General features: G+C 42.7%; 1 protein-coding gene across 10 annotated transcripts in view; it reads left to right on the top strand.

The window, feature by feature from the left end:
- Positions 1–2702: 2702 nt before the first annotated feature.
- The window catches only part of SH3D19 (SH3 domain containing 19), a 161389-nt gene continuing 144461 nt past the window's right edge, over positions 2703–19630 (top strand). For 4 of the 10 annotated variants that reach the window (XM_046655985.1, XM_046655984.1, XM_046655991.1 and 1 more), the window contains exon 1: positions 2703–3073. In XM_046655985.1, the coding sequence (XP_046511941.1) occupies positions 2962–3073 (112 nt within the window). In that variant the 5' untranslated portion in view covers positions 2703–2961. The remainder of the gene's footprint in view (positions 3074–19630) is intronic. The other 6 variants (XM_046655988.1, XM_046655986.1, XM_046655987.1 and 3 more) reach the window with 3 other exon arrangements.

Here is a 19630-nt window from a genome sequence, read left to right as displayed (position 1 = left end):
AGCCACGGGGCTGGCCCCTCTTTTCACCGTTTTTTTTTTTGAGGAAGATTAGCACTGAGCTAACATCTGCTGCCAATCCACCTCTTTTTGCTGAGAAAGACTGGCCCTGAGCTAACATCCATGCCCATCTTCCTCTACTTTATATGTGGGACGCCTGACACAGCATGGCTTGCCAAGCAGTGCCATGTCTGATCCAGGATCCGAATCAGTGAACGCTGGGCCACCGAAGTGGAACGTGCGCACTTAACTGCTGTGCCACTAGGCTGGCCCCTCTTTTCACCTTCTTGATAACGTCCTTTGAAGCACAAAAGTTTTTAATTTTGGCGAGGTCCAATTTATTTTTTCTTGTATCACTTGTACATTTTGGTGTCAGCCTAAGAAATCATTGTCTAACCCAAGGTCACAGAGATTTAATCCTGTGTTTTCTTTGAAGAGCTTTAAGGTTCTAGACCTTACATTTAGGTCTATGATCCATGAGCTACTTTTTGATATGGTTTGAAGTAGGGGTTGAAATTCATTCTTTTGCATGTGAACATCCAGCTGTAAAGACAATTCCTTCTACACTGAATTATTTTGGCACCCTCATCTAGGATTATATCTTTATTATAGAACTTACCAAATTTTGCCTTGTTTTGTGGTAAACTAGATAAATCTTTGTCATGGGAGGACAAGGAACACGTTTTGTTCATTTAAAATGAGAAAACCTATGAGAAAATGCAAACTATTGCAAATGCAAAGAAACAGCACTCAGATATGGCAGGCAGTTCTCTTTTCAGTGACCCTTTCTCCCTCTTTTTCTCTCTTCCATGCTGAACATTGGGAGCTCTCATGAGCTCTCAGAAACAGAGCACCTACCATAAAGCCTGAGAGTAAATATTTCTTTTCTTCTGTTGGATCTCCCCACAGACTTAGTGTGGTATTTGGTACACAATAGTTACCATAAACATTTACTGAATGTAAAGTGGGCTTGAGCATGCACCCCAAAAGAAAGGTGTGGGTCCTTAAAGATCTGACTGGATGGGAGATCCAAACACTTTCAGCTGTTTTCAAACTAAGAGTCTGAATAATAGCAGAGACTGACCCCAACAGCTTAGTGAAGTCGTGCTGTTGTCAGGGTAGGGGCCTCCAATGACTCCTCATCCTGGAAGGTAAGTGGCAAATATGCTTTCACTTAAAGTGAACCGAAACACTTAAAACAACCCTCAAGGTCCAGGACCTTTTTTTCCCTAGTTTAATTTCAAGTTCTCCAGATGTCTACTTACTCAACTGCTTATGCAGTAATAAGTTTTAACTTGTGGATTTGACCTCAATTCCACAAAACTGACTGTGGTTCTTGTCTGCCTAAAAGCAGCAAGATTTTCTCAGGCAGCAACAGCCACTATTGAAAATGCAAAGAAAGGGCACTCAGATAGGCAGGCAGTTCTATTTTCAGTGACCCTTTCTCCCTCTCTTTTTCTCTCTTCCATGCTGAACATTAGGAGCTCTCATGATCTCTCAGAAACAGAGCAAGAGGTTGAACATAAAGGCCTGTTTATTCCACCAGGCAGATTCCTACCGGTTCATGTCCAGACAATGTTCCTGCTGCTCAGCTATCTTTTTCTGAGATTCCAGAATCTGCCCCTCTCTGTGTGAAAGTACATATGTGCGTACTGAATCTAAGATGTGTACTATATAGATACACAGAACTTTCTTTCACGGTGCTTTTCAGCTTTGAAAATTTTTCACAGGGGTTGGTCTCACAGCTAAGTGCTTCAAATCACGGTTTCTGACTTCAGAGCCAGTGCTCCTGCCACTTCACCAAATCGTCTCTCTATGGATAATCAGGGACCAGGCTCTTACATGCTTTCTTCTGAGGCTTGTGGCTATTTCCTAACCCTAAGTTAATCAGAATACAGCGAGGCTCGATTGAAAACAATTTTTTTATTAGACTTCATATTTTAGAGTAGTTTTTAGGTTCACAGAAAATTGAGCTGAAGATTGAGATTTCCCATATACCCCATGTCCTCACATGCATGGCTTCCCCCATTATCAACATCTCCCCCAGAGTGGTCCATTTGTTACAATTGAGGAACCTTCACTGACACTTCATAATCACCCAAAGTTTATAGTTTACATTAGGGTTCACTCCTCATGTTGTATATTCTATAGGTTTGGACGCAGGTATAATGACACGTATCCATCATTACAGGATCTGTACAGAGTAGTTTCACTGCCCTAAAAATCGCCTGTGCTCTTGGCGAGGCTCTATCTAAAAGGACGAAAAGAGAGGGAAAGAAACAAGTGTGCAACGCGGAGGCTCGACCAAATTCCAAGCCTAGTTTGTTTCCAAGTTCAGCGGCTCCCAGCTGTCCCATCCCTCCAAGTCCGGCTGGGGGCAGGTTCCTCCTCCTCCTCCTCCTCCACCTCCTCCTCCTTTTGTTTAAGCGTCAAGCAAATGGGTTTCCTGTTGACACCGAAATATTGTGAAAGGGCAGGAAGAGACCAGGCCACCTCCTCTTTCCCCCCTTCCTATCCTCTTTATATTTTTGTACGCGTTTGTCTTGGTCGAGCGGTGGTTCCAGCGTGCGCGGCTGTGGGGCGGCCTCGGTGGCCGGTAACCCCTCCCCGAGGAGGCGAGGCCGGGCCAGAACCCGCCCGATCCTTGGCTCCACCGCTGCGGGGCGGGGAAGGGAAAGAGGAAGGGGGAAGAGAGGGGGAGAGAGAAAGCAGGCAGAAAGAGGCCGCTGGTGCGCCGCGAGGAGGCGGGGAGACTGGCTCGGCCGGCGCCGGCCGCTCCCCCGCGGCTGCAGGTGGAGTCCGCAGGGGTAGCCGTTTCCACAGCCGCCGCAGCCCCCACCTCCGTGCGAGGACCAGCCTTCCAGGCCCCGAGGGCGCTGGCGCGGGGCGCCGGGTGCTCGCGGACTGGGCGCCGGGGCCAGCAGCTCGCCCGCCGTCCCCCGGCTGCGCCTCAGCGCCTCGCCCATGGCTGAGGGCCGGCGGCGGGAGGACGAGGAGGAAGAGCTGCGCGAGCGCCGCGAGCTCGGGGGGCCGCGCCGCGCCCGGGGCCGTGCGCTCTCGGGCCACTCGGCCGCAGGTGAGGGGCGCAGGGAACGCGAGGAGGGCCGGGGGACCGAGGGCTGGGCGCCGCGGGGCCGCGCAGGTGTCTCATCAGCCTGGATGGGACCGGCACCTTTAACTCGGAGGAGAGAAGGAGGGAGAGTGGCTTTTCCATCCTCATCTTCCCTGACGGGCCAAGCCCGAGGAAATTCAAACTGGTCTCTACCTGCTAGTGGCCCTGGAGCCAAACTACAAATTTTCCGTGCAAACTAAGTCCAGGAGCTGCAGGTTTGGAATTTGTGGCCCGGGTGTTTACTTATCTCCGGATGAGTGAGAGGCTGGGGGAAAATTCTCTGGGTCTGGCGGTCTCGGCGGAGAGCGACCCCTCCCGATTGGTTTGCCTGCACTGCCGCAACCAGGTCGAACCAAATGCCAAGAGTCAAGTCTGGTTTCGGTGGCCTGTGAACTTCGGACCTGTGACTGTCTGTCCTCCCTCCCCTCCCCCGTACCGCCGGAGCTCATCAGTTTTCTGTAGGACTTGCCTTAGAGTTATTTTGTGAGCCCCCCTAGTGCAGAATATAGCATCCCCAAGGGCAAATTCATTGGGGCTGAGAATCATTTCCGGGCCTCTAATTACTTTAATGATCTTGAGTTTCTGGATATACAAAGGCGGCCCAGATCAGTAGTTTGGCGCACAAGTGAAACTTGAATAAGCAGTGAGTGAATACGTGTGGATCCACACCCCTTCCCTCTTCCTGGAGCAGCTTTTCAATCAAACATATTAAAGAGGAAGTTCTCTGGCCTTTGGTTCCAACTGGAGAAGCCAGATGTCTGAAAACAAGAGGGAAGAACAAACTTGAGGAGATGACAACGAGGGGGAGATAGAGGAGTGAGGAAGATTCAGATGAGAATGGTCCATTAAATGCTCTTTAGAAAGTGGAATATCAGGCTGTGAAGAAGATTTTCTATGTGGCTTCCTTAACCTAAGAGAAAGCTGGAGAATTAAAGAGAAGATAATGAATCTGTGGGGAACAAATGGAGGGTAGAAAATGAGATGAAAGAATTTAAGTGGAACATGAAGAAATAGTCAATTGGATGCCCTTGGTAGGATCTTGGAACCTTAAAAATAATTCCTTTTGCCTATTGTAAGGACTTTCCACCAAGATAAGGCATTTGACTGTCTACGTGAACACCAGCCGTTTTGAAAATAATCAATAGTTTGGTTCACTATAAACGCAGACCTAATGAAATAATGGGTAACTGCTGGATATGAGTAAATACTTGTCTTAAGCACGCAATGAAAAAACTAGAGGTGTACCTCCATGGAATTAACTGATTTAAACAGTGTAGGCTACCTTGAATTCCTATTACCCTCAGCAAAAGCTTCCGTCTCTCTTACAAGGCACTGTACTGGGAAGAGCTGGATTGGAGGTCGGCCTAGATATCATCCAAATATATGTTTATCTTTTAGTTGCAGTGTGTTTATTTATTCCAAGGCTGGTGGAAATGGCATTTTGTAACTGGTTTTCACCAGTTCCTTAATTTCCTGAGGCTGGCAGAAGCCTTTCTAGGTTCTGTGATAATATTTTGCTGAGACATGACATTGTGCACTTTTTCCCTCAGAAAATTGGTGTTTGCAGTTTCTAACCATTTAGTATGCCCCATCTCCATTAAGGGGTGAGGGACAGAGATATTGTGGAGTGGGTAGAGGATTAAACTCGCAATTATTGGTCTTCTTTCTTTTGGGACACATTATTTAATAGTTTACATTTCTTTACAGGCTGTGCTCCTCCTTCCTCTCATTAGTTAATGTGTTTTTCAGACACCATCGCATTCCTTACCAAGCTTGGGCATTTGTTAGTTACAGCTGCTCTAGATGTTGCTCTCTCTCCAAGTGAGAGTATGAACTGACCCAGAGGTTTAGTGTTTCTTCTGCTTAATCTTTTTCTAATCTTTCACCTTTCCTGTTCTCATCACTCCCACCTCCCCCACCACTTTGGAATCAAGGGATTTTCTCTTTTTCTTTGATCTCACATAGCTCGAGGCCATTAACTTGGGGTTTATGGACTTGCGGGCGCCTGTGAACTCCTCCTCTTCCATCTAAATTTAGGTGTTGTTGTGGAGGTGTTTGTTTTTGCAATGTGCATACAGAAGAGCGTCTAAAACCTATAAATTGTAAAGTAAAACTCTTATAACCTACGTCGTAGTCAAGAAACAGATTATTATCAGTTCCCTAGAAGCAGACTCCAATCTCTCTCAGTCACGACCTCTTCCTTTCCCTGGAGGGAACCACTTTTTTTGATTATTATTTCCTTGCTTTTCTGTAGAGTATTACCTGTCTGTATTTGCATACACAGATGCATCCCTAGACAATATTATTTAGTTTTACCTATTTTACATCTTCATATGAGTGGAATCATCCTGTGTGTATTCTTTAGTGTCATGATTTTTTCACTCAATATTAAGTTTTTAAGATTTATCCATTTTGGTATATGCAACTGTAGTTTTTTTTATTGTATAAATATAGACACTTTTTATTGATTTGTTGGAGTTTTTTATTTACACAGGAATCTCGACTTTTGTTGGTTACACGTATTGCAAATATCTTCTACTCTGTGGCTTATTTTTAAAATTTTCTTTATGGTTTCTTTTGATGTGGAAATTCTTAATTTTAATGTAGGTGTACTTTTGAATCTTTCTCTTTATAGTTAGTATCTCTCCTCCCCTCACTGTCTCCGTGGCTTAAAAATGCTTTCACTACCCCAAGGTCATGAAGATGTTGTCCTGTTGTCTCCTATAAGTTCTGTAGCTTTCTTCAGGGAGAGGTGCCATAGCTTTTGTCAGACTCTCAAATGGGTCTGAGAACCGCTGATGGGCCTACAGCATTTTTATACTGTTTCTCCAAAGGGCAGAGAATACAAAATTCTAGGTCCTCCCCTAATCACCCAAAAGAGTGGTAGGCATTTAATAGGGTTTCATAAATACTAAATAAATTTATTCTTTCTTTGTATTGATGTCTTTATGGTAAACTCTGGAAGGACTGATACAACTTTTCCAATGTGTTTTAAGCAAAATAACTAATATTGTCAGTATGAGGGCACAGAATGAAATTCGTTGTGCTTCTTATATGTTATCCTCTGTGAAGTATTATTTTCTTCATTTTGCAATTGAAAAGATTAAGACAAAAATGTTTAAGCAGCTTCCCCAAGGTCCCTCAGCTAGTAAAGGGCAGAATAGGGCCTTAAATCTAGGTCTTTTTGACCTGAAAGTCCATGGTTTTCTGAGCTGTCCTACTGATTGCTAATAAAGTCAATTGATATTAATGCACACGTTTCTACCTGCATGGTGCTTGTTATATTTTAGAAATTCTTTATATTTATCTGGTTCTTTTCTGCTCAGGAAGGGCTTTCCCTGCCTCATTTAATTTGATTCTTACGACAACCTGAGAGGGAAGAGGGTACGTTTTGTTATTCCCATTTTAAAGATGAGTAAACTGAGACTCAGAAATGTTAGAAAACTTAATCTAAAATAACGCAGCCAGGTATAGCTGCACCTCAGTTACCTCTGTTGTGTGTTCCAAGTCATAAATTATAGTTTCTTTGAGTTAATCCTTATCACACGCCAAGTCATATTCTCCCAGAGAATATACAGCTCTGTCTAATAAGTTAGATACTTTTGAAAACTGCACAATTCTTCTGGGGCACCATCTCTAGTTTTTGTTATTAGAATTCTAAAGCTGTCTAATTTATTTTGGAAAGTTATTTTAAGTCCCATGGAAACTATGGATATATTTACACGTCGTTTTAAAAATCCTGCACTCGCCAAGTTCTTTAGGAGGACCTGTCTAGTTATCCCCATCAATGTAATGTGTGCAAAATGGTGTAGAAAATACTGGCAACACAAAGAGATATCTAAAATAGGCTCCCTGCTTTTAAAGAACGTGTCATAGAATTAGGGAAGGTAAGACTAATACACTTTCAAGAAGATAAATAAGGATATAAAGTAGTCCATGGTGACTATCAAATGGAATGTAGCATAAGAGAACCAGACTGTCTTGGTTTATTTCTTGGCTCTCGTCTTGCTAACTGTGTGACCTAACCTCTCTGTGCTTCCATTCTTTATTTGCAAAATGGGAATATTAAAAAACCTATTGCATAGAGTTTGAAGATTAAATGAGTTAATATATGTAATACCTTTAGAGCACAGCTCGGCACATAGTAAATACCTATAAAGTTATTAGCGTTTACTCGTGTACTTTTGTTATTGTTGTTAAGATATCTGACGCTTAGTTGAGTCTCCATTTTTCTTTATTGGGAAATAGTTGTGGAGTTTCAGGTTGGCAGAGAAAAAGGATGGAAATCTGCATCTTCACCGTTTCATAATCAAGTGTAGTTGCTTTGCTTTGGAGTTCATGCATTTCTTGGAACTACGTCAATCCTACGAGATCCCCAAAGACTGAGACCAGTTCTTCATTTGGCTTTTCTCACACATAAAACTATTTTAACATGGTTTGTAGTTGTATTTAGCTTTTCTTCATGGTCGTAAGTGAAAAGCTCACTCTTGTGACATAAGTAATTATGTTCAAAGTGATTTCAGCTAATCAGAGGTAAATTGATCATCTTACATCCTATTTTTAACCAGGGTTAATCCCTGCATTCATTCATTCATTTTTTTGTTTTTTTTATCTTTGAGAGTATTCATCCAGTGTGTCTATAACTTCATTGGCATATGACACTTGGGGGCAACATCGTCACTCTGTTTTCCCTCAGATCATTTCAGCTTTTCGTTCACTGGTACTTAGAGACTCGCCCTCTGAACACCTGGGTTCAAACTGAGTCTCTCTCAGTTAGCTTTAGCCTCTGGCAATTTACAGCAACTTTCTGGGCCTCAGTTTTTGCCTTATTAATTGAAGGGATGAGGCTTCCAGCCTTATGTTTTATAACTCTAGGAGATGAGAAGAAAGATAACTTCTGCCTTGGTTTATAGAGGTTTGCCAGTGTGCTAAGTCAGATCTTGGGGGATTTCTCTGGGCTCCTTGAGAAGAGCTCTGTTGGTGAGGGAGAAACCAAAGGTGCAAAGCTCAAGATATTGCCGTCGCTGGAGAGGGCAGGTACTTTAGCTTAAGTTGTCCTGCAGGCCCCTTTCAAGATAGGAGCTCCACTGATAAGGTGATGGAGACATGGGGTGTGTTCTAGGGGAATTTATGGTACTAACATATGTATAATGGAAATCTTATCAATTAAGTGGAAGATGAAAATATATGTCTAGTAGCTTCAGAACGTAGAGCAGGTTTAAGGTTGGGGAGGAAGAGGATATAGCCTGACACAGGGCAGAAAGAAGGCCTGGCCCCCTTGTTTATAAGAGGGCAGGATATCAGTTCCTGCCTGTCAGCAGTTTAGGCTTCCCTTTTAGGAGCTGTAAGCTTGCCCTTGGAGTGGGGATTGGTGTATGGTGGTATGGGGTGGGTGGTACCATTACCATTCTTTCTTTCTTTTAATAAACTTTGTTTTTTAGAATAGTTTTAGATTTACAGAAAAATTGTGAAGATAATACAGAAGTTCTCATCTACCCCACATCTGATTTCCCCTATTATTTTTATTATTTTTTTTAAAGATTGGCACCTAAGCTAACATCTGTTGCCAATCCTTTTTTTTTTTCCTTCTTCTCCCCAAAGCCCCCCCAGTACACAGTGCTGTATTCTAGTTGTATGTCTTTCTGGCTCTGCTATATGGGACGCTGCCTCAGCATGCCCTGATGACTGGTGCTAGGTTGTGCCCAGGATCCGAACCAGTGAAACCCTGGCCCGCTGAAGTGGAGTGCACGAACTTAACCACTCGGTCACGGGGCCGTCCCCTGATCTCCCCTATTATTAACATCTTACATTAGTATGGTATATTTGTTGCAATTAGTGAACCAATATGGATGTATTTTTTTTTTTTTTGAGGAAGATTAGCCCTGAGCTAACTGCTGCCAATCCTCCTCTTTTTGCTGAGGAAGACTGGCCCTGAGCTAACATCCGTGCCCATCTCCCTCTACTTTATGTGTGGGATGCCTACCACAGCATGGCGTGTCAAGCAGTGCCATGTCCGCACCCAGGATCCGAACCAGTGAACCCCGGGCCGCTGAAGCGGAACGTGCGAACTTAACTGCTGCACCACCGGGCCGGCCCCTGTGGATGTATTATTAACTAAAGTTCATACTTTATTCAGATTTCCTTAGTTTTTATCTAATCCCTTCTTGTTTTGCAGGATCCCATCCAGGATACCATATTATGTGTAGGTGTCATGTCTCCTTAGGCTCCTCTTGGCTGTGATAGTTTCTCAGATTTCCCTTGTTTTTGATGGCCTTGACAGTTTTGAGGAGTACTGGTCAGATATTTTGTAGATGTCACTCTGTTGGGATTTGTCTGATGTTTTTCTCATTATTAGACTAGAGTTATGGGTGTTTGGGAGGATTGAGTGTTAACTACAGAGGTTAAGTACCATTTTTATCACATATTAAGGGTACATAATGTTAACATCATTTATCAGTGTTGATATTGACCTCGATCACCTAGCTGAGGTGGTGTTTGTCAGTTTTCTTTACTCTAAGGCTACCTTTAGCCCCAACCCCCATTTCCATACTGTAGGAAATGAAGGAAGTCACTATCTGCAGCCACGTTTAAGGAGTAAGGGGTTATGCTCCACCTCCTTGACGGCAGAGTATCTACATAAATTTTTTGGAATTCTGCACAGGAGATATCATTGTTTTTTACTCTCTCCTTAGCTGCTTCGGTCTCTCCAAAGATCTACAGGAGGATTGTATTTAGACCCTGCCTTTTGGGGAATGTAAGCTCAATTCCTCCACCCTAGTTCTGTCCAGAATATCTGATATGTGCTGATGTCTGGCACGTAATTTCATTTCATAATTAGAAAAGAAAGGCATGAAATACTTATGTCTGATTGAGGTGACCTATGACTAAAACTCATGCACATTTAGAGTATCAACAGGTGCAAAGGACTAATTTTCTTTCCTTTCCAATTTTAGAAATGGAGAGGAAGTTAGAGGAGGACTCTAGTATAGTCAAATAGTGAGTTAATATTTATTGTGTGCTGGGTCCCAGGTAGTAGTCTAATTGTTGTATGTGTATTTTTCTCCTTTAGTCCTCATACAATCTTATGAGGTAGGTGTGACAATTTCCTTCATTTTACAGATGAGGAACCTGAGGCCTAGAGGGAGTGAATAATCTACAGTCCTCAAGGTCACACAGCTAGGAAGTGACAGAATAGGATTCTGTGGCAGACTCCTAGTTGCCGACCCAATATTCATTCCCTCCTTCCGTAGTAAATGGAACCCTATATGATGGAACCCTGAATGTGGCAATGTGCCCACATACAAAACTGCTTCCAGCCTGCTAATGAGATGCAAGTAAAAGCTGAGTGAAATTTCTAGGAAAGTTCTTTAAAGGAAGCTCAACTGCACGAAATACCCTTTTGCCCTTCTCACCTTCCTTCCCCCTCTTGCCAGGAACAAGGATGTGTAGCTCACAGCAGCCATCCTGGGCCACGAGGTTGCCTTGAGAATGGAAGCCATGAACTGTGAATGGTACAGCAGAAAAGTTGATGGAACCTGAGTTTCCAATGATTAAAATAGAATCATCATATGAGCTTTTGATTGCCTGCCTCCTCCTTTATTTGAGAAAAAATAAACTCTGTCTTATGTAAGCTACTGTTATCTTAGGCCTTTATGACTAGCAGCTGAATGTAATACCTAACTGACATAAATTCCAGCTTGATCTTCTTTTCCTCTCCTTACCATCTGGCTATAATGTATTTTGTTAACATGAGGTTACCTTAGGATACCTAGATTCTTTTTGCTATTTCGTGCTTTATTTTAGTGTGACCTTGGACAAATCAGAGTCCCTCCTCCCTGCCCCCTTTTTTTTCATCTTTTAAATGGGAATTATTCATTCTCTTACTATTCTACAAGTTTATGATGGGGAACATGCTAGTAAACTTCAAGTTCTCATGTGTGATGTATAGTTCTTGAAGTGGGTCATGGTCATCCTTAGACAAGTTGAAAGGTACTGAAGAGGAACCTATAGAATCTGAAACCAGTTTTCAGATTTTGACATTTTGCCTAGGACCAGGGCTAAATGCTTCTCAGGGAATAAATAAATAGAAGCTGTGAAGGGAGGTGATTTTCTTCCTACTCTGATGCCTATGAGCAGATTAACAATTGCATTGCTAATGAGCCCTATGACGCATGCCAGGGCTGCTGCTTAACGTTCAGAGTTCATTTGTTTTCAATATGGCTGCCTTCGTTTTACCGGAGCGCTGTTTCCCAAAGATACGTTAAGCAAGGAATCCCTATACTGGAAGACGGCTGAATGCTTTTTCTCTGAGAGCTGGCCAAGAACGAGGGCACAGGAGAAAATGTTTGCACAACATGTGGAGAAGTAGTTTTTCTGGCAATAAATATTGCCATTTCCAAATAGTCCTTTGAAACTAGTACAGAGGTGTTCATGTAACACTCGAAGGTCCTCTGGCATGGAGCCACCCATGTAAATGATCCCTTTTTGTATTGTCACCACACCCCTTGTTTCTTTATTCCCTCACAGGACTCCCCCTCCACACATACAGTAGCTCAGTGGAGATAACTGGAGCTGTCTGGAGATTACAAGGCAGATTTGTGTCACTCAATTGAGGTATAACTGTTGCCAGTGGAAAGTGGTTTGTAAGTGGAATTCACTTGAAACAAGTGGTATTTCAAGTTTTAAAGTGTGCAGACTTGCATTTGAATATTACTCTTAATTAGATACTTAATAATGTGAAATACATAATATCACAAGCTTTTTTTTATTGAGTTCATAACAGTTTACATCAATGTGAGATTTCAGTTGTACATTATTTCTTAACTGTCACCGCATAAGTGGTCCCCTTCACCCCCTGTACCCCCACCCCAACCCCCTTCCCCTGGTAACCCCTGAACGGTTTTCTTTGTCCAAGTACTTGTTTATATTCCACATATGAGTGAAATCATCTAGTGTTTGTCTTTCTCAGACTAATATCACAAACATTTTATCTCTTATGCTTTTCTCTTCCTATTTCTTCTTCATAGATTTCTTGAGGTATTCAACTTTATAACATGGTGTGGTATTTCTCACATTTCTGTAGCAATGGGACCTCCAAACAGTGCTTCTCAAACTTTAGTATGCCTACAGATCACCTGGAGATCTTATAAAAATGCAGATCCTGGGGTGGCCCAGTGGCATAGTGGTGAAGTTTGTGTGCTCTGCTTTGGCAGCCTGGGGTTCACAGGGTCTTATTTGGGGCATGGACCTGGGACCACTCGTCAAGCCACGCTCTGGCGGCATCCCAAATGAAATAGAGGAACATTGGTACAGATGTTAGCTCAGCTACAATCTTCCTCACTCACACACACACACACACATGCATACACATAAAATGCAGATCCTGATTTAGTAGGTTTGGGATGGTGCCTGAGATTCTGCATTTCCAACAAGTTCCAGGTGATGCTGCTGCTGCACTAGTCCCTGAACCACACTTTGAATAACAAGGCTCTCAATTACTCCCCTCAGTGCCAAGGTTCTCAACTCTGCCTGGGCATCAGAATCAACTGGGGCGCTTTAAAAAAGATATATGCTCATGACCCCACCCTCAGATTTCCTGATTAATTTCTCTGGAATCGTAGCTGGGGAGCTGGAGTTTTGAAGTTCTATGTGAGGTGAGACTCACTGGCTTAGCATCTTATTAAAAAATGTGATGTTGAGCGGTTTTAGTGTGATTTCTTGTAATTTGAACTATGTTTTTCCATCATAAGTAATTCATGTTGTGATGACTTTTAGTCAAACAGAATAAACAGAATCCACCATGCATTTTATACATGGATTTTATTCAGTCTCTCTGTTATCTTAGAGCCTAAGAAGGCTTCACATAAACAACAGTGCAAGGAGCTATCATTGAAGGAACCAGAAAGCAATGCATGTGATAGCTATGTTCTTTCAGATTGCAAGAAAGAGAAGCCTGTTCTGCTATCCTTAGCTGATGGAGGCTTATTATGAGGATACATGGGTAAGTTAGAAGACACAGGAAGTAGTCTCAGAAGTCATTTGGAGATAAGAGTAGCTCTAGGAAACAGATAGCAAATAGCTATTCCAGAGAACATTCCTTTGTAAGTTGGGATGATTGTTATTCCTTATGTCAGTGGCACCACCATTTTTTGTGACTCAGTTTACTTCTGTCTGCTTACGTGGCTTCTGAAGTTACTGAATAATTGGCTCTCTCTTGTTTTTCTTACAGCCAGTCTCTCCAAGAAAGAGGCTCTAAGGTTGGCCAGCCACCTCCTGCGCACAGTGCCCCTTTTGGGCAGAGTTCTCATGCTGGTTTACCTTAGAGGCCTATGACAAACTATACACAGCCACCTTTTCAGACCCATCCCTGGTCCTTTCTCCTGGGGGAGGACGGTAGTGTCCTGTGGTACCTACCTGGCTACCAGCCTTCAAGAATTAAGAATTGTCTGCAGCTGCTTCTGTCAGATGGGACTTTGCCCTGGGTGATATTCCGAGGTTTCTTGGAATGGAGAGGGGGTAAAATTAGCAGGCTCCATGCATGAGCGGAACACTCTGACTTTCAGGAATGAGTTCTGTCTAGGAGAGGAGAGGCTCATTTTGTGAAAGCCCAATGACTCAGAACAGTGCCTGGCACATATGTTTAACACATACCTGTCAAACAGAATGGAACCGAACTTTTAAAAAAATGATTCAGTGTGGTTTTTATCGTTCGTTTGGTTACATTTTATTCTAACCCAAATCCTCGTGTACACAATAATGGAAAGTGAATTCCTATTCTGCCCATGTCTTACCCTGTTGAAGAAACACTATGCTCTGACACGCAGGAATGTCACGTTTTCCTGTTTCCTTTTAAGTCTTAAGAGCTCTAGACGTTTGCGACTTGGTGCTATCAGCACAGCTGGCGCCAGGCTCTGGGCTGCGGGGCAGCAAGTGGACCTCAAGTCCTCGCTCTCGGCGTCCTTCCCAGCGGCTCCCTGCAGGGCCTTCTTGCTGCGGGGAAGCCTGGCAGCCCTGGGCGCTGAGCTCCTGCCCCAGGCGGGGGCCGCGACCTGCACGCCCGCCCGCCGCGCGGGGGCCCTCGGGGACGGTTGTCGCTTCCCGGCTGTGAGCGGCTTTCCCCGCCCGCGCGCCGCCATCTTGGGCCCTCATTGGATTGGGTTTTGAAATTTGATGTAGGTTTGGATATTTGACTGAGAGAAGGAGGCTGATTTTCTGGTAAGGAGAAAGTCGCCATTACTCGCAGCAGCAGCTGCTGCTTAAAAAGCCCCAAGCCCCACAAATGTCTACAATAGTGTGGAGGGTGAATGTTACAGATATTTCTGAAGGAGGATTGACTGGTCTGGTGACACATGGGATGTAGGGCATCAAAGCAAGCGACAAGTCCAACGTTGCTAACGTTCCCTGACTTGGGCAAAGGAGGCTGCCACTGGGCACCCTCTCCAGGAGAGGGGCAGTGATGCTGAACGTTTAGCGTTAAGCCTTAACTAGGGCGCGTTTGCTATCAGCGCTAAATGTGATGTCGAGTCCTTACTGCCCCTCTTGGAACAAACCTTGCAGGAGCTCCTTGAGCGCAAGGATTTCGTAAACCTTGTAGAGGGTACTTTGGTACTGGTCCCCTCATGGGTTTCTAATGAGAGTTTGATGAAGATAATGAAGACTTAGGGGTTTTAATTCCAGTATTCTTTATTAATTCTTTGCTCTTTTAATTGAAAACTAGCTTTCTTACTCCTGTAGTAAGTTTTTAAAAAGTGCCAACTTTTTAGCGTATCTGAACAAAACATTTTATTTATCAGTCATTTAATGTCAGGAACTGATGCATTCCCTCTAAGAACACAGAAAGTCAGGTTCTCTTTTTAGGATGAGGAAAATGGGGCAAAGAGAACTGGAGCTGGGATTTGAACCCCAGCAGTGTTTTGTCTCCTTTAATTTTTAAGTTTACATACAGTAAAGTTGACTTCTTTTTGGTACATAGTTCTATGAGTTTTAGTACATGTATAGATTCGTGTGACCACAGGTTACAGAACAGTTTCATCACCTTGGAATTCCTGTGCTGCCCCTTGTGGTCAAACTTTCTGTGTAACCCTAACACCTCCCCCCCCAACCCCCACAACCACTGATCTGTTCTCTGTCTCTGTCGTTTTGCCTTTTCTAGAATATTATACAATCATATCTATGTGTGATATGTACATATCATAAAGTATATAACCTTTGAGACTGGGCTTTTTCATCCAGCACAATGCTGTGGAGATTCATTCGTGGTGTTCTGTGTATCAATAGTTTGTTCCATTTTACTGCTGAGTAGTATTCCATCGTATGAATGTACCACAGTTTATCTGTTTACCTGATGAAAGATATTTAGATTGTTTTGTTTTTGATGATTATGAATAAGCTGCTATAAGCATTCGTATGCAGGTTTTTGTGTAAACAGAAGTTTTTATTTCTCTAGTTTAAGTACCTAGATACCAGTTTGCTGAGTCATATGGTAAATATATGTTTAACTTTATAAGAAACTGCCAAACTGTTTTCCAGAGTGGTGGTATCCATTTTGCATTATTACCAGCAATGTATGAGTGTTCCAGTTGCTCCACATCCTTACCGGCCTTTGGTATTGCCAGGTTTTTCTTGTTTGTTTTTGTTTTTATTTTAGCCTTTCTGATAAATATGTAGTGATATTTCATTGTGGCTTGAATGGTCATTTCTGTAATGGATAATAATGTTGAGAATCTTTTCATGTGGTTAATTGCCACCCATATATCATCTTTAGTGAAGAATGTTCAAATCTTTGCACTTTTAAAAATTAGATTGTTTGTTTTCATATTGTAGAGTTTTTAAGACATATTTTGCATTCAAATCTTTTGTTAGATATGAGATTTGAAAATATTTCTCCTAGTCTGCAGCTTATTTTATCATTCTATGAGCAGTGTCTTTAGCTCTTTGAGCATATTGAAAATAGCTGATTTACAGTCTTTGTCTAGTAAGTCCAGAGTCTTGGCTTCCAGAGAAATGGTTTATATTGATTGCTCTTTTTTCTGTATGTGGGTGCTAATTGTTTCTTTGGATGCCTGGTAATTAACAGGACATTTTGAATATTACAGTGTAGCAACTCTGGAAATCAGATTCTTCTCCCTCCCAGGGTTTGTTATTGCTGCTTAATATGGTGGTTATTTGTTTAGTGACTTTTCTGAACTAATCTTGTGAAGTATGTATTCTTTGCGATGTGTGGCCCTGAAGTCTCAGTTTCAGCTTAGTGATCAGCTGGTGATTGGACAGAGTTTTTCCTTTTTTTTTTTTTTTTTTTGGAGGAAGATTGGCCCTGAGCTAATATCTGCTGCCAATCCTCCTCTTTTTGCTGAGGAAGACTGGCTCTGAGCTCACATCCATGCCCATCTTCCTCTACTTTATATGTGGGACACCTACCACAGCATGGCTTGCCAAGCAGTGCCATGGCCGCACCCGGGATCTGAAACACTGAACCCTGGGCCGCCAAAGTGGAATGTGTGCATTTAACCGCTGTGCCACTGGGCTGGCCCCTGACAGAGTTTTTCTTAAATGCCCAGAAGCCAAAAAACAAAAATCACTCTTTGCAGGTGGGCTCTGTGTGTGTATTGAAGCACGCATTCAGCCAGACAGTGTACAACTTCCCTTAGGCTTTGCTTTCTGCTTGTGAACAGCCTGAAGGTCAGCCAGCGGTGAGAGCTTAGGGCCTTCTCAGATCTTTTTGGAGCATGTGCACACCCTGGGAATGCACATGGCCATCTAGATGTTCTGGAATATATGAGAGCTTTTCAAGGCCCTTATTCCCCAAAGCATCTCATTCTCCAGCCTTTCCTCCCAACTTCTTTCATTAGTCTTTTGTTTGCCCCAACTCTTATCCATTACCTCACGTAGCAGCAATTAAATAGATTTATTTGCCTGTAAGTGTTTTCAACAAACTCCCTCCAGTTAGCCACTTTTTAGCACTTAGAATTCTGAGTTAGACACAATAAAGGTCAATGTTTTGTCTTCTAGGGCACCACCAGACAGGTCAAAACAAGTTACTACAGTTCTTTGTGAATGAGGTTTGTTCTGCTGCCTCTGGTACCAGTACTAGGAAGGCAGGCTGTTATTTTCAAGGCTATCACTGAGCTGGGGAATGGGGGATGGGACCAGGGTAAGTTAAAATGCCACAGGGGCCAGCCCAGTGGTGCAGTGGTTGAGTTCGCACATTCTGCTTCAGTGGCCCAAGGTTCGCTGGTTCGGATTCTGGGTGTAGACATGCCACCACTTGGCATGCCATGCTGTGGTAGGCGTCCCACGTATAAAGTAGAGGAAGATGGGCACGGATGTGAGCTCAGGGCCAGTCTTCCTCAGGAAAAAGAGGAGGATTGGCAGCAGTTAGCTCTGGGCTAATCTTCCTCAAAATAAACAAACAAATAAATAAATAAATAAAAATAAAAAAAATAAAATGCCACAAAGCTTGTTACTTTAACCAAAACCCAGATAGTTTTTCTTGACTGTTTTGCTGTACTTAAGTGCATTAAGTGGTTGCTACAAGCTTTTGGTTAGTTTCCAGAGTTCCAAAAAAACTGATTCTGCGGTTTCTGCCAGTTTTTTTATTGCTTTTATGGAGGATGGACTTTTGGAGTTCCTTACTCTGCCATTTCGACTCATGTCACTCAAGTATGGATTAAAAAAGAAACCAAAAACTGATTCAGATTGTTGGTCTTTTTATGAGCAAATTGGCCTAACTTTTCCCAATAAAATACCAAAAGAGAAGGTATAGATATTCCTACTCATTTTTGAAGTGTTTGTGTATCCCACAGAAGCATTATCAAGGTATTTCAGCAGCCTCATTCATCTGGTTACAGTGCTGAGGTCAAGACTCTCCATTTAAACCCTGCATCGGCAGCTTGCTTTTCTCAGTTCTGGGCCACAGACCGTCCATAACCTCTTTGTTGTCTTAAAATATGATTTCCAAGGGCTGTCTGGCCAGGGGAACTCTGTATTCCTCTTTGTTGTAAAAAGAGTGACTCAGAGAAAGTAGTTTTATTGCACTGTTCTGATATAAATCAGTCATGTGTTAACACTCTTGGGGGTGGAATTGAGGAGGGCATGGAGTGTGTCACTTAATATACTTCCGTATTGTTCGAATTTCCTCCAGTGAGTATTTCTTTGGAAGTTAAAAGAAAGAAAAATAAATTTAAAATGCCATGTGAAATAATTGCTTGCTGGCCCTAGTGTATTTGTTGCTCATATTACGGTATTTTTTTCAAACCCATTTTGGCTTAAGATGAGTTACCTTAATGATCTTAGCAAATGCTGTCCTGTTCATAAAAGAAATGGCTGATAAAGTGTTCGAGGAAATGCTAGTAGGAAGGAGGTATGTAATTGTGTTTCCTCTGAAGCTCATTTTTCATACACTGGCTAATTTATCATTTGTTCACCTGTTCGGTTCTATGACATTCCCTTGTTTTTATGAAAGCCATAGTCACTTGAAAAGCAAATCCTCATTTATAACCAAACTGTTGAAAGCTGTTTAACATAATTAAAACCTACCCTTAGCATTCTCTGCCTTATTTTTTCCTGTGTATTTTGTCTCCATCTTGTGACTCAACAGAACCTATTCTAGAGGACTAGATTCGGGAGACCTGCCTTCTAATGCTTAGCTTGCCACCAGCCAGGTTTAATCTCTCTGGGTCTTGGATTCCTCGTTGACAATATGAAGGATTTAGACCAGGGATCTGGAAACTATAGCCCTCTGGGCCAAATCTGCCTCTCTGCCTGTTTTTGTAAATAAAGTTTTATTGGAACACAGCAGTGCTCATTCATTTACATATTATCTATGACTGCTTTTGTGATATATCTGCAGTATTGAGTAGGTGCAACAGAGTCCTTGTGGCCTGTAAGCCTAAATTTTTATTGTCCAGCCCTTTACACAAAAAGTTTATTGACTCCAGACGATCAAGTTTCCTTTCAGGTTAAAAATCCTTGGTCTTAGTTTTGGGACACTTGGGCCAACTATCTGTTTTTTTTTCCCCATCAGATCACTTCCTAGCAGGTCACCAAAAAAATTCAACTGGAAGAGCAGAAGCACAAATCCTACATTGTTATTTGTTGGACACCTATATCTGTCATAAATCCATCATATTTTGTTGTTAATGCTGTGGTTGCAGACAACCTCTAGAGCTCAGTATCTTACAACAGTTATATTCAAGTGGTGAGCTACAGCTCAGCCTCACTTGTCTTCTTCATTCTGGAATCCTAGCTGAAGGAGCAATCTCTAACTGGAAGAAAGAGCAGTGGACAAACATGTGCTAGCTTTTAAAACCTGCTCAGAAGTGGCATATATCACTTCTTACATTTCTTTGACCAACGTGATGGTAGTGATGCAGGGAGGTGTAATCCTTCTGTAGGTGGCCCTGCAAGTCACTTGGTACCTCAAGAGGGTGGATAATCCTTCGGCAGAGAGGGCAGTGAATCACTGGGAACAGCAACATCATCTGCCATGGCCTCCTTGAAAGGTTCACTAGTGTGAGCAGACTG

This window comes from Equus quagga, chromosome 3 (genome assembly GCF_021613505.1).
Source record: "Equus quagga isolate Etosha38 chromosome 3, UCLA_HA_Equagga_1.0, whole genome shotgun sequence".
Lineage (NCBI taxonomy): Eukaryota > Metazoa > Chordata > Mammalia > Perissodactyla > Equidae > Equus > Equus quagga.
This window is presented reverse-complemented; position numbering and strand designations above follow the sequence as displayed.